This window comes from Trichomycterus rosablanca, chromosome 26, assembly GCF_030014385.1.
Source record: "Trichomycterus rosablanca isolate fTriRos1 chromosome 26, fTriRos1.hap1, whole genome shotgun sequence".
In the NCBI taxonomy this organism is placed as follows: Eukaryota; Metazoa; Chordata; class Actinopteri; order Siluriformes; family Trichomycteridae; genus Trichomycterus; species Trichomycterus rosablanca.
This window is the reverse complement of record NC_086013.1, coordinates 7,257,545-7,273,106: the sequence shown is the minus strand read 5'-3', so window position 1 is coordinate 7,273,106 and position 15,562 is coordinate 7,257,545. Positions and strand designations below refer to the sequence as shown.

Genomic DNA, 15,562 nt, shown 5'->3' with positions numbered 1-15,562 from the left:
GTTCACAAATAAACTTATCCAGGTGTTAAAATGGCCAAGTCAAAGTCCAGACCTGAATCCCATCGAGAATCTGTGGAAAGAGCTGAAAACTGCTGTTCACAAACGCTCTCCATCCAACCTCACTGAGCTCGAACTGTTTTGCAAGGAAGAATGGGCAAAAATGTCTGTCTCTCGATGTGCAAAACTAATAGAGACATACCCCAAGCGACTTGCAGCTGTAATCGCAGCAAAAGGTGGCGCTAGAAAGTATTAACGCAAGGGGGCTGAATAATATTGCACGCCCCACTTTTCAGTTTTTTATTTCTAAAAAAAGTTTAAAATATCCAATAAATTTCGTTCCACTTCACGATTGTGTCCCACTTGTTGTTGATTCTTCACAAAAAATTACAATTTCATATCGTTATGTTTAAAGCCTGAAATGTGGCAAAAGGTTGAAAAGTTCAAGGATGCTGAATACTTTTGCAAGGCACTGTATATATATATATATATATATATATATGTATATATATATATATATATATATATATATATATATATATGTATATATATATATATATATATATGTATATATATATATATATATATATGTATATATATATATATATATATATGTATATATATATATATATATATATATATATATATATATATATATATATATATATATACAGTGTATCACAAAAGTGAGTACACCCCTCACATTTCTGCAGATATTTAAGTATATCTTTTCATGGGACAACACTGACAAAATGACACTTTGACACAATGAAAAGTAGTCTGTGTGCAGCTTATATAACAGTGTAAATTTATTCTTCCCTCAAAATAACTCAATATACAGCCATTAATGTCTAAACCACCGGCAACAAAAGTGAGTACATCCCTTAGTGAAAGTTTGTGAAGTGTCAATATTTTGTGTGGCCACCATTATTTGCCAGAACTGCCTTAACTCTCCTGGGCATGGAGTTTACCAGAGCTTCACAGGTTGCCACTGGAATGCTTTTCCACTCCTCCATGACGACATCACGGAGCTGGCGGATATTTGAGACTTTGCGCTCCTCCACCTTCCGCTTGAGGATGCCCCAAAGATGTTCTATTGGGTTTAGGTCTGGAGACATGCTTGGCCAGTCCATCACCTTTACCCTCAGCCTCTTCAATAAAGCCGTGGTCGTCTTAGAGGTGTGTTTGGGGTCATTATCATGCTGGAACACTGCCCTGCGACCCAGTTTCCGGAGGGGGGGGTTCATGTTCTGCTTCAGTATTTCACAGTACATATTGGAGTTCATGTGTCCCTCAATGAAATGTAACTCCCCAACACCTGCTGCACTCATGCAGCCCCAGACCATGGCATTCCCACCACCATGCTTGACTGTAGGCATGACACACTTATCTTTGTACTCCTCACCTGATTGCCGTCACACATGCTTGAGACCATCTGAACCAAACAAATTAATCTTGGTCTCATCAGACCATAGGACATGGTTCCAGTAATCCATGTCCTTTGTTGACATGTCTTCAGCAAACTGTTTGCGGGCTTTCTTGTGTAGAGACTTCAGAAGAGGCTTCCTTCTGGGGTGACAGCCATGCAGACCAATTTGATGTAGTGTGCGGCGTATGGTCTGAGCACTGACAGGCTGACCCCCCACCTTTTCAATCTCTGCAGCAATGCTGACAGCACTCCTGCGCCTATCTTTCAAAGACAGCAGTTGGATGTGACGCTGAGCATGTGCACTCAGCTTCTTTGGACGACCAACGCGAGGTCTGTTCTGAGTGGACCCTGCTCTTTTAAAACGCTGGATGATTTTGGCCACTTGTGCTGCAGCTCAGTTTCAGGGTGTTGGCAATCTTCTTGTAGCCTTGGCCATCTTCATGTAGCGCAACAATTCGTCTTTTAAGATGCTTAGAGAGTTCTTTGCCATGAGGTGCCATGTTGGAACTTTCAGTGACCAGTATGAGAGAGTGTGAGAGCTGTACTACTAAATTGAACACACCTGCTCCCTATGCACACCTGAGACCTAGTAACACTAACAAATCACATGATATTTTGGAGGGAAAATGACAAGCAGTGCTCAATTTGGACATTTAGGGGTGTAGTCTCTTAGGGGTGTACTCACTTTTGTTGCCGGTGGTTTAGACATTAATGGCTGTATATTGAGTTATTTTGAGGGAAGAATAAATTTACACTGTTATATAAGCTGCACACAGACTACTTTTCATTGTGTCAAAGTGTCATTTTGTCAGTGTTGTCCCATGAAAAGATATACTTAAATATCTGCAGAAATGTGAGGGGTGTACTCACTTCTGTGATACACTGTATATATATATATATACGTATATATACTGTATATATACTGTATATATACAGTGTATCACGAAAGTGAGTACACCCCTCACATTTCTGCAGATATTTAAGTATATCTTTTCATGGGACAACACTGACAAAATGACACTTTGACTCAATGAAAAGTAGTCTGTGTGCAGCTTATATAACAGTGTAAATTTATTCTTCCCTCAAAATAACTCAATATACAGTCTCAATATCAGTATTAATGTCTAAACCACCGGCAACAAAAGTGAGTACACCCCTTAGTTCCTGAAGTGTCAATATTTTGTGTGGCCACCATTATTTCCCAGAACTGCCTTAACTCTCCTGGGCATGGAGTTTACCAGAGCTTCACAGGTTGCCACTGGAATGCTTTTCCACTCCTCCATGACGACATCACGGAGCTGGCGGATATTCGAGACTTTGCGCTCCTCCACCTTCCGCTTGAGGATGCCCCAAAGATGTTCTATTGGGTTTAGGTCTGGAGACATGCTTGGCCAGTCCATCACCTTTACCCTTAGCCTCTTCAATAAAGCAGTGGTCGTCTTAGAGGTGTGTTTGGGGTCATTATCATGCTGGAACACTGCCCTGCGACCCAGTTTCCGGAGGGAGGGGATCATGCTCTGCTTCAGTATTTCACAGTACATATTGGAGTTAATGTGTCCCTCAATGAAATGTAACTCCCCAACACCTGCTGCACTCATGCAGCCCCAGACCATGGCATTCCCACCACCATGCTTGACTGTAGGCATGACACACTTATCTTTGTACTCCTCACCTGATTGCCGCCACACATGCTTGAGACCATCTGAACCAAACAAATTAATCTTGGTCTCATCAGACCATAGGACATGGTTCCAGTAATCCATGTCCTTTGTTGACATGTCTTCAGCAAACTGTTTGCGGGCTTTCTTGTGTAGAGACTTCAGAAGAGGCTTCCTTCTGGGGTGACAGCCATGCAGACCAATTTGATGTAGTGTGCGGCGTATGGTCTGAGCACTGACAGGCTGACCCCCCACCTTTTCAATCTCTGCAGCAATGCTGACAGCACTCCTGCGCCTATCTTTCAAAGACAGCAGTTGGATGTGACGCTGAGCACGTGCACTCAGTTTCTTTGGACGACCAACGCGAGGTCTGTTCTGAGTGGACCCTGCTCTTTTAAAATGCTGGATGATCTTGGCCACTGTGCTGCAGCTCAGTTTCAGGGTGTTGGCAATCTTCTTGGAGCCTTGGCCATCTTCATGTAGGGCAACAATTCGTCTTTTAAGATCCTCAGAGAGTTCTTTGCCATGAGGTGCCATGTTGGAACTTTCAGTGACCAGTATGAGAGAGTGTGAGAGCTGTACTACTAAATTGAACACACCTGCTCCCTATGCACACCTGAGACCTAGTAACACTAACAAATCACATGATATTTTGGAGGGAAAATGACAAGCAGTGTTTAATTTGGACATTTAGGGGTGTAGTCTCTTAGGGGTGTACTCACTTTTGTTGCCGGTGGTTTAGACATTAATGGCTGTATATTGAGTTATTTTGAGGGAAGAATAAATTTACACTGTTATATAAGCTGCACACAGACTACTTTTCATTGTGTCAAAGTGTCATTTTGTCAGTGTTGTCCCATGAAAAGATATACTTAAATATCTGCAGAAATGTGAGGGGTGTACTCACTTTTGTGATACACTGTATATATATATATATACAGTGTATCACAAAAGTGAGTACACCCTTCACATTTCTGCAGATATTTAAGTATATCTTTTCATGGGACAACACTGACAAAATGACACTTTGACACAATGAAAAGTAGTCTGTGTGCAGCTTATATAACAGTGTAAATTTATTCTTCCCTCAAAATAACTCAATATACAGCCATTAATGTCTAAACCACCGGCAACAAAAGTGAGTACACCCCTAAGTGAAAGTTCCTGAAGTGTCAATATTTTGTGTGGCCACCATTATTTCCCAGAACTGCCTTAACTCTCCTGGGCATGGAGTTTACCAGAGCTTCACAGGTTGCCACTGGAATGCTTTTCCACTCCTCCATGACGACATCACGGAGCTGGCGGATATTCGAGACTTTGCGCTCCTCCACCTTCCGCTTGAGGATGCCCCAAAGATGTTCCATTGGGTTTAGGTCTGGAGACATGCTTGGCCAGTCCATCACCTTTACCCTCAGCCTCTTCAATAAAGCAGTGGTCGTCTTAGAGGTGTGTTTGGGGTCATTATCATGCTGGAACACTGCCCTGCGACCCAGTTTCCGGAGGGAGGGGATCATGCTCTGCTTCAGTATTTCACAGTACATATTGGAGTTCATGTGTCCCTCAATGAAATGTAACTCCCCAACACCTGCTGCACTCATGCAGCCCCAGACCATGGCATTCCCACCACCATGCTTGACTGTAGGCATGACGCACTTATCTTTGTACTCCTCACCTGATTGCCGCCACACATGCTTGAGACCATCTGAACCAAACAAATTAATCTTGGTCTCATCAGACCATAGGACATGGTTCCAGTAATCCATGTCCTTTGTTGACATGTCTTCAGCAAACTGTTTGCGGGCTTTCTTGTGTAGAGACTTCAGAAGAGGCTTCCTTCTGGGGTGACAGCCATGCAGACCAATTTGATGTAGTGTGCGGCGTATGGTCTGAGCACTGACAGGCTGACCCCCCACCTTTTCAATCTCTGCAGCAATGCTGACAGCACTCCTGCGCCTATCTTTCAAAGACAGCAGTTGGATGTGACGCTGAGCACGTGCACTCAGCTTCTTTGGACGACCGACGCGAGGTCTGTTCTGAGTGGACCCTGCTCTTTTAAAACGCTGGATGATCTTGGCCACTGTGCTGCAGCTCAGTTTCAGGGTGTTGGCAATCTTCTTGTAGCCTTGGCCATCTTCATGTAGCACAACAATTCATCTTTTAAGATCCTCAGAGAGTTCTTTGCCATGAGGTGCCATGTTGGAACTTTCAGTGACCAGTATGAGAGAGTGTGAGAGCTGTACTACTAAATTGAACACACCTGCTCCCTATGCACACCTGAGACCTAGTAACACTAACGAGTCACATGACATTTTGGAGGGAAAATGACAAGCAGTGCTCAATTTGGACATTTAGGGGTGTAGTCTCTTAGGGGTGTACTCACTTTTGTTGCCGGTGGTTTAGACATTAATGGCTGTATATTGAGTTATTTTGAGGGAAGAATAAATTTACACTGTTATATAAGCTGCACACAGACTACTTTTCATTGTGTCAAAGTGTCATTTTGTCAGTGTTGTCCCATGAAAAGATATACTTAAATATCTGCAGAAATGTGAGGGGTGTACTCACTTTTGTGATACACTGTATATATATATATTCCAGATTTCTATTTAGGAGCCAATAAGAGCTTATGTCACATCAATTAAAATGTTTCATTTGAATTATTACTACTAATTTTCTGTTCAAAAGTACAGTTTTTAATTATTATTAATTAGAAACTAAAAGTCACCAAACAACTTTTCAATAAGTCACTGATATTTTTAGATATGTTTATATATTGAATGGTGTCCAGTGGATCTAAAAAATATTTGAATTGAAAAAAGTATTATTAATTATTGATTTATTTTTCTTTTTGAAATATATATGCATTGTTTATCTACAAAACACTATAATCAGCAAAGCCAAAATGACTTTTAGGTTATACCCTACATCAGTCTTGGTCATTAAGTTGGAATTTTAAACAATATAAAAACATTTAAACTGCATTCATCAGTATGTAGGTTCAATTCTTTGGTCATCTTCAGTACATTGTGGTTTTGTCACCACCAAGGACCTTGACTGGGGGAATTTTTTTTTTTTTTTTTTTCACCCAAGCCTACTTGTTTCTTTTGCAAGTTTGAAATATTGGATTATTTTCAAACCTAGATAGAGTTAAGTCTGTTGGTTATTTTAATTGTTTTTATTTCACAATGTTGTGTAACATAGTCATTGGGTTAGTGGCTGGTTCAGTCTCATTTTAGTGGATAATGTTCAAAACAATGTTTATCAAAATAAACATTTATTCATGATCAGTTTAAAAAAACAGATATTTAAACAGATTATAGACAAAAATATTGTAAACATGAATACATTTTTTTGTCAACAAAATGGGCTGTAAAAAATCTGTTTTGCCTATTGTTTTTTTTTTTAGTTATTTAAAATGTTAACAAATAGTTCACTTTTATTAAAAGTACAATGATTAAAGGAAAGCTACATTTTTATTATACAAAATATTCTTTCAAATCTATGTGTGCCACAATTATTGGCACCTCTATAATTTTTAGAGTAAAATTTAACAGGAAGGCCACTCCTGTTCATATTTTGTGTTAAAGTTTACCCGAGTGATTAGGAACACTAAAATGGTCAATGGCCATGATGCCATAATTTACTGGAAATTGTTACAAGCAGGTAGCTAAACAGTTACCTGAAGCTTTGGGACAAGAATCTGCTGGCATACAGTGTTTTGAAATGGATACAAACACCCTACACTTAACAATAGCATAATTTTCCAGCATTCACAAGTGATGTGTGTACTGCCTAGCACTATATATCATGTTTTTATTGGCTTATTGAAACATTTATCCTGGTTTCTGAAAAAATGGCAACCCCCTTAACTCCATATCACAGACTCACAAAGGGCCCCACTCTGCGAAGTGCTGACATGCTAATATTTTTATATGCTTAAATGCATTAAAAAATAAAACATGTTTTGTCCTTTACCTTGACCATTGGTGCCCATATTGTCACTCACAGTTCTGTCTCTTTTTACCATAGGTAGCACAGACAACAGATGGAATGGATGCTGACTTGTGGAAGGACGGATTGTTTAAATCTAAGGTTACACGCTACCTTTGCTTCACTAGGGTCTTCTCCAAGGAAAATGTAAGTCATCCACTTGTGTTTGGATTACAGATTGGGTATTTTATATCAGCAAGTAGTATTGTTCTTGGTCTGTAAAACATTTTAGTCCAAAATATCTTTCACTAAATCCAAACTCTACTTTGGAAACTTTATTTAAGCACTGCCATCTACTTTGAAATGTTCATGAGCATCCAATTTTTTTGTTTCTGTGTGACCTTTCGAAAATAAACTTTACCTCTGGTCAGTTTTTTTTCCACAGTTATTTTTTTCAGTGACTTACTAACCTAAGTAAAAATAACCATGCTTTAAATTCAGACCTTGTTAAAAAATTTTTTATAACAATCTGTAATAATTTATGAATTTAAAAGGATAATTGCCCATTACGCACAGATATTTCTCTGGTTTCTGAATACTTAAATAATGTTATTGTACAAAAAATTCTAAATTCCTTGCAGTTGTGCATCTTAAAACATTTTAAAGTTTTTTGATTATTTGCTCATAGTTTTTTTTTAACTGTTTTTAGCATCTGTCCTCTGACATGTTATACAATGGAACTTTAAAGTACAAGAACACCCAATGCATAAGATCCTTTGTCAGACTAAACATCTATGTTCTGCATCTAATATTTATTCATTCCTGCTTCACACATCTTATTGGCTGCTCAGAACATGCTCACTATGGTCTAGGAAGTTTTTCTTAAAAACTGTATGAATGTTTTGTTTTTATGTCACTGATTGCATATGAAAAGTAAGAGAAATTTAACTTTGCTTCCTATTTATTAATACTTATAAAATGTTTATTCAAACCATGGAACTTTTGTCCATGAAAACAACATACCAGTTGAATAATGTTATTTAAAATCAACAAAATATAAATATATAAATATTTGTTTTTCAGTCTAGTTGTTGTTTTGTCTTGGCTACCGAATCTGTCCTTGACAAACTAGTGATGCTGCTTTAATTGTGTGGCCATGCTCGACATATTGCCGTGTTCATTTGGTATGTATGTTGCACAGTGCCTACATAATTTAATGGTTTTGTCCACCATCCTTTCCCTGCTATCAGTATATGGTACAGGAAAATACTCCTATGTGATTTAAACGATGTAGTAGGCTTTTCAGGTTCCTCCTCTCCTCTAGCAGCCATGACTGTTGTGGGTTTTGTGGTAAAGAGGATCTTGGTTTAACCAGCAAGCTGGAGAGCTGTGTCTAAGTCTGCACATATCGTCCTATAATGTGCTCTACAAAGTAGCCTCGCTACTGGTCAAACTTTAATTTAGCACACTATTTGAAATACAAGGTAACATTTGGAACACAGTTCTTCTCTGCTGCAACCTGATACAGTTGGTCTATCTTAAAATTTAGTGTGTGTGTAGATAAACAGCATTTTATGTCATCCCACGTGCACTCCCGAGAAGAAGCTGTCTTTATTCTTAGATGCCCTATATGCTGCCTACTGAGATGCCTTATTTCAATTGATATTCTTATATTCTTATTGATATTTTGTACAATTTTGGCTCTCTCATCCTCTGACATCTCTTGGCTCTTTTTTTTTTTTTTATCTCAATGTGTTATATGTACAGACACAAATCTCCTCCATTTAAACTAATTGCAGGCTATTCCAATGATATCAGAAAATGATTGTTATTTTGATTGATTATTTTGTTCCAAATAAACATGTGAATACCAAGGCATTTGTAACTGCAAAAGTGCATTTTCTAAAAGAAGTGTAGGGAAACCATTATTGTGTGTGTGTGCATGTAAGTGCCCTCATATTTAAAAATAAGCAAATTAGTAGGACATTGACTGTTGCCCTGTTTTGCTCATGCTGCATATTTTGTGCAATTTTCCCCACAGAGTCATTTAGGAAACGTGCTTGTGGACATGAAGCTGATTGACATTAAAGATACTCTGCCTGTGGGATTTATTCCAATCCAGGAAACAGTGGATACACGTAAACTCCTTTATTTTTATTTACTCATTATATAGCTCTGCCTATTTTTCTAATTGTGACACTAGTTACTTCACAGACCTTATAACAGAAATAGTAAACTTGCAAACTCTATAAAGCACAGTTTTACTTTGTACTGTTTTAGCCACTTTGTGTAGCACATTAATAAATACAATATTGTTGCTATAATGTCTAATCAAATAAAGACACATGCACTACATTTGTACATACATTATTTTAGCAGTGTGAAATTATTACATAATTATTAGAAACTTCTTAAAAAAAGTCTGCCATTGTTAGCCAAAGTTAATGCTGCAAACCTTAAAAGTAGTTTGCAGGATAAACGGCCATAAAGCATGCAATAACGAGTTGTGCAGACAAATATTTTAGCAAATGAAGGACAGTGGGTTCACACCAAACCATAGAGCAAACTAAAAACAGATGGAAGTTTCTAAAATCAGTTTATTACAAAGCTAAGAGTCAGAACACTAAAAAGAGCTCAGCTTTATAAAAAAATAAAAAAAGATGGAAAAACGCATTGTCACTTGTGTCAAACTTCTGCAAATAGCAGCAATTGCAAAGAACTAATGCAACTTTTTTGTTAAGTTGACTGCACAGATTTGGAGGCGAAAAGTTGCTGCTGGTCTGAAAACAGAGTTACTCTTGCTGAACTCATGTGAACTCATGTACTTTAAGTGGTACTCTACGTGTGCACCATTTTAGATAGAATTACTTGTACAGATTTTGATCTGATTGCTGAGTAGAGTGTACATATAAACACCTCAGTCTTTAAATTGATGAATTTGATCAGATTGGATATTTGCATGTAAACATAGCCATTGATTCTAAAGCATGGTTTCTTTCTACTGCGTTCTTCCATTTTATTCCATGCTATCACTGATCTCTTATCTTGTCCTCTGCAGAGGAGCCTGCATTCAGAAAAAGGAGACTGTGTATTAAGTTTATTCCAAGGGACTCCACTGAGGCTGCTATTTGTGACATCCGCATCTTGGGGCGCTCCAAACAAGCCCCACCGCAGTATACTTTCATTGGGTCAGTAATCATAAATATATGAAATATCCCAACATAATGGTGTAAGAGTTTTTTTTTTTTTTTTTTTTTTTTTCACCATGTATATAATGAAGTTTTGAGTACTATAAGCTTTGCTTAGCCCCACAAAATGACACAATATATGATGGAATCAGTAGCGTAAAACAATTGCAATAAATAAAATTGTTATTGTTTATTTAATATTTAAGTATTGTACAATTACCCTGCCAGTATGTGGATGACCTCTGCATTAGCAGTGGAGGTCGATATATGGCTCATATAGAACGAACGCTTCAATTATCCATAAGTAAAATTCAGAAATGGACTTTCGAAAATGGGTTTAAGTTGTCTTAGTCAAAAACAGTTTGTTGTCATTTCTGCGCTATGAGGTCACTACACCTAGAGCCTCGTCTGTTCTTAGATTAACCTATTAAAGTGGATAAGTCAGTCCGCTTTTTAGGGCTGTGGCTAGACTCCAAGCTTACCTTCAAGACCCACATCCAGATCCTTAAAAATAAGCGCCTGAACTCCCTGAACATCATAAAAGTTCTAGCCAATACCAAATGGGGTGCGAATTTAAGACTTTTGAGACACCTCTTCATTGCTCTCATCCGCCCCTGTTTTGATTATGGTTGTACAGTTTATGGAGCTGCCAGATCCTCATACCTAAAACCACTAAATGCGGTCTACCACCAAGGCCTCAGACTCGTCCTGAGGGCTTTCAGAATGACCTCTGTCAATAGCCTATATGTTGAAGCAAATGAACCCCCTCTACAAATCAGAAGACTTCAGAATAGTTTACAAACAGCCCTCAGAATTCAGGATAACAAAAATAATCCCATGTATCAAGCCATCTTGGGTGACTCACTTGCTCATCTCTACGATGCCAGACCCCAGCTTATTAGACCCCTGGGCCTGCATACTGACAACTTTAAATATCCTGGAGGGCCCCACCAAGCCCCCTCTGCCTGCCCCCTGGACTCTGAGGAAACCGAACGTAATACTTAATGTAGCAAAGTCCTCGAAACAGACTATGTCATCACTTCACCACTTGACTACCTGTCTTTATACAACACGATCAGACTCAGTTTCCCAAAACACAGTTTCATTTGTACGGACGGATCAAAAACAGAAACCCATGTGGGTGCCATGTTTTTTTTACCAACGGCCACTGGTATAGTATTCGTTTACCTCATCATGTCTCAATTTTCACGGCAGAGGCTCATGCACTCCTCTTGGCCATTAGACATATATCTATTAGTGCCCATAAACGCTATGTGATTTGCTCTGACTCTAAATCCTGCGTGCAAGCTCTTGAGTCCATGAGAACAGATCACCCAATAATACAAGAACTGCTTAAACTGTACAAAGAACTTAACAGCCAAGGAGTTTCCATTGTCTGCTGCTGAATTCCCAGTCATTGTGGTATACAAGGAAATGAAAATCAGACAGCTTGGCAAAGGAAGCAAGAAACAAATAGATTGCTTGGAGATACATCCCAAAAACTGATGCTTACCCAAAAATCAAAAACTACTGCAGAATAAAATGGCAAGAAGACTGGTCCACCAATACCCAAAACAAACTGTATGAAATAACTCCCAACATCAATATTAAACACAATCGAGGTTTCCTAAATAGGCACGACCAGACAATTATAACCAGGTGCCGAATTGGTCATACTGCCCTTACCCACCGACACCTCCTGGTTGGCGAGCAGGCACCAACCTGTGCTACACCCCTAACAACCAAACATATTTTATTAGAATGTTCTACAATTTCAGCCATCAGAGACAATTTTTATAGGGCTGAGAACATAAAAGCATTGTTTGAGAAGATTTCTCCAGTTAAAATTCTTAACTTTTTAGAAAGGCTTGATATTAAACAACTGATCTGAGCATATAATGTTTTACAGTTCTAATATCTGTCTATGCCATAAAATAGCCAGTGTGTTGCTAATATGGCAATAAACCCAAACAAACAAACAATCCTCAACTGTCAATGGCGGAATTGTGTCCTTGCATATGTGAATTGTTACTGCGCTCATAATGTCATTGTTTACAGCAGCTGTGGCTCGACAAACCGTACAGTATATAGTGTTTTAGTCTGTTCTAAACTGCGGACACTCCTCATTTCTTTGGCAGGTTCTTCCGGTGCATATTTGGTTTTCCCCTGTTCATCCTCCATCTGTTTTTGTTTATTTTTTTCACCATATTGGAGAAACCTCTCTCATCTGTTAACACTGTCATGCTAACGTTATCAGCCAACACTACCTGTACTTAATCTGCACAGCGCCCCATAGCGCTTTTAGTGGCGAACAGCCTTTTAAAGCTTACAGCTGTTAAAATTAACTATGTTACATTATGGCGGTATATGAAAAACCCATAATGTATGAGGAATCAAAGACGGTATACTGAATGTACTGTCATACTGCCTAGCTCTATCAAATACTAGACTTGGTGGTGTGTTAAAACTTCCAAGGAGCTCGCCTACCATATTTCCTCAGGAAGTCACAAAAGAACTCTGATAAAAATCTAGGAAACTTGATAACGTGACTTCACCTTGTAAAGTCAGTAATTATGATTCCACCATTAGAAAGAGACTGGACAAAAATGGTATCCATTGGTTTATTGTAAGGTGAAAAAACACTGTATGGTCAAAAGTATTTGGACACCTGACAATGAACATATGTTGGGCAACCGATTTCAAAAACAAATGATATTATATAGAGTTTAGCTATAACAGCAGCCACTCTTCTGAGAAGGCTTCTCACAAGACTTTAAAGTATGTCTGTGGGAATTTGTGCCCATTCAGTCAAAAGAGCATTTGTATGGCTGGTCACTGATGCTGGTCAAGAAAGCTTTAATTGATGTTTCAGTTAATTTCAAAGCTGTTTGGTGTGCCTTGAGCAGACCACTGGAGTTTATTTAAACCAAGCTCTTCATGTCTTTACATACCTTGCTTTGTACATAAGGGTACAGTCATGCTAGAACATGACATGACAAACAAAGGGCCTTCTCTAATCTGTTTCTGCAAAGTTGGAAGCATTTCATTTCTATTATATAATTGATTTATTACAGATTTTAGTTGTTGTGGCTGAAACACACTCAGAAATCAGAAGGGTGTCCCAGTACTTTTGTTCATATAGTATACCTGTCTCACATTATTTTGCGTATGGTGGAGGTTGCAAGAGCAATAGGAAATTAAAAATGACTGAGCTGAACGCAATAAAGGGAATATATTGGGAGAAAAACTTTTTTCCATGGGTCCACAATGATTTTCATGTAATGAAACTGTTTTGTTATTCTTTTTTTATATTACATTTTGTATAGGAATCTAAAGCTATGTGTGATCTACAGTATATTTGTGTTAGAAATGTGCAAAATATAATTAGGAAATTAGGAAGGATTAAGTTTTTTTTTGACAACAGTGTTTAGTATGATGTTAGTTGATCACATATTGATTTTAGAATTGCAAATATTAGGAATTTCATTAGTCAATTGTTAACTAGCCATTGTTGTCCATCTGAGATGGCCCAAAAAAATGAGAGCTTCTGCATAGAATTAATGCATGGCTTTCTCTTTTGTGTAACAGAATTTTAGGCTGCATTGGTGGACAGTGTTAAGGGCCAACCGTTTTCTAAATTATGCCCATGCCTATTTGGCTATATAAATAGCATGAAGATTTCTCATGCAATGCAGTCCAACATTTTGTTTAACAGGGGTTTTTAGCTTTTATATATTAGCTTTTACTATTGTGTATAGTAGATGGTGAAAAAACTAAATAATGTGCAATCTTGTTCAAAAACATATTTTTTTAATTGATGGACAATTCTTTAACGAACTTTGGCACGAAGGGATGAGAAACGACCTATCTTTGCTTACTCATCGTGTATAAAAAAAACAGGCTACTGGTGCAGGTTTGCTCAGGGTAGGTGAGCGTGAGTTACAAATGAGCAATTGGGCTGATCTTGGTTTATTAATTAATCACAGTTGTGAAATTTTGATAACTTTTAACTGCCATCATTGTTAAAATTGTTGTGCAAATTGCAAATTCTGAGTGACTAAATGACTGAATGAAGCTTTTTCTTACAGAGAGTTAAACAGCATGGGAATTTGGTATCGCATGGGAAAGGTGCCTAGAACCCAGGACTTGTCTCCCATACAGATTAATTCTTCCACCACAACCAACACAAACACCACTACCAGCATTCAAACGATCACCAATAACTCTTCTCAAGTGCCTGTTATGCCCAAGTAAGTGTGGCTGATGTTGCAAATGGTATGTCCAGCAATTTTGTAGCACACCAAAATTACTGACTGGGTGACAAGTGATTTATAGGATCCCATTACAATACGTACAAAAACTATTTTCCAAAAAGTAGAAAAAAATATAATCAATTGCTGGTGTTTGTCTTTACAGACACTTATCTATGACCCTGCCGGCCAGTTTTAGAAAGAGTACCACTCGGCCTGACTACGAACTCCAGAACTCTAACCTGTATGCCATCTCAGGTAAAAACTGCATGTCCTATCTGTAAGCGAATGTAGGTATCTCGGTGTCGACACAGTGACAGCCTAATGGGTTGGCTGCTACGACTCATAGAAGATTGGAAATTTTATATTTACTCTAGTTCTGTATGGCATTTTGAGGAATATGGGACCTAAAATGGAGTAAGATCTGAACAAATAGGGAAGTTGTAGCCTAGTGGTTAAGGTACTGGACTAGTAAGCAGAAAGTTGCTAGTTCAAACCCCACCAAAGCCAGGTTGTCACTGTTGGACCCCTGAGCAAGGCCCTTAACCCTCAATTGCTTAGACTGTAAGTCGCTTTGGATAAAAGCGTCTGCTAAATGCTGAAAAAAATGTAAAAAAAAAAAAACCTGATTATTGTTGCTGTTGCTATAAGACCATTGGAGTTTTGGACATAAAATTAAAAATTGCATTAACAAATGTATACACACTAATGTCCTCAGTACTACACCTCTTTCTTCAGACACCGTGATTAAAGATTAAATTCATGATAAATACTTGTATTACAGTATTAAATCTCTTTAAGTAATTGCATGACACTCCTGTCTCATTAGTGACCTAGTGAAGTGGTCTTTGACCCTCGCTGTTTAGAAATTAGTGTTCTCATGAAAGATTGTTTCCCTAAAAAGCATCAATTCACATATTAAACAATAATGTACTTTATGTTTTATGTTGACTTTGTTTTGTGACTTTTTATTTTAAGCTATGGATGGTGTGCCTTTCATGATCTCTGAGAAGTTTGCATGCACTTCTAAGGATGTAAGTCTTATTATTACTTATATTTGCATATCTTAACTTTATTTATGGTACATTTTTAGAAATAAAATAATATTAG

At 38.1% G+C, this 15,562-nt stretch overlaps 1 protein-coding gene across 5 annotated transcripts in view; it reads left to right on the top strand.

Annotated features, from left to right (window-relative positions):
• mvb12ba (multivesicular body subunit 12Ba) overlaps window positions 1-15,562 on the top strand; it is an 80,933-nt gene that overhangs the window by 33,314 nt on the left and 32,057 nt on the right. For all 5 annotated transcript variants that reach the window (XM_062988417.1, XM_062988415.1, XM_062988413.1 and 2 more), the window contains exons 3-8: window positions 7,114-7,221; window positions 9,056-9,152; window positions 10,073-10,202; window positions 14,291-14,452; window positions 14,619-14,710; window positions 15,431-15,486. In XM_062988417.1, coding sequence (XP_062844487.1) covers window positions 7,114-7,221; window positions 9,056-9,152; window positions 10,073-10,202; window positions 14,291-14,452; window positions 14,619-14,710; window positions 15,431-15,486 — 645 coding nt within the window. The remainder of the gene's footprint in view (window positions 1-7,113; window positions 7,222-9,055; window positions 9,153-10,072; window positions 10,203-14,290; window positions 14,453-14,618; window positions 14,711-15,430; window positions 15,487-15,562) is intronic.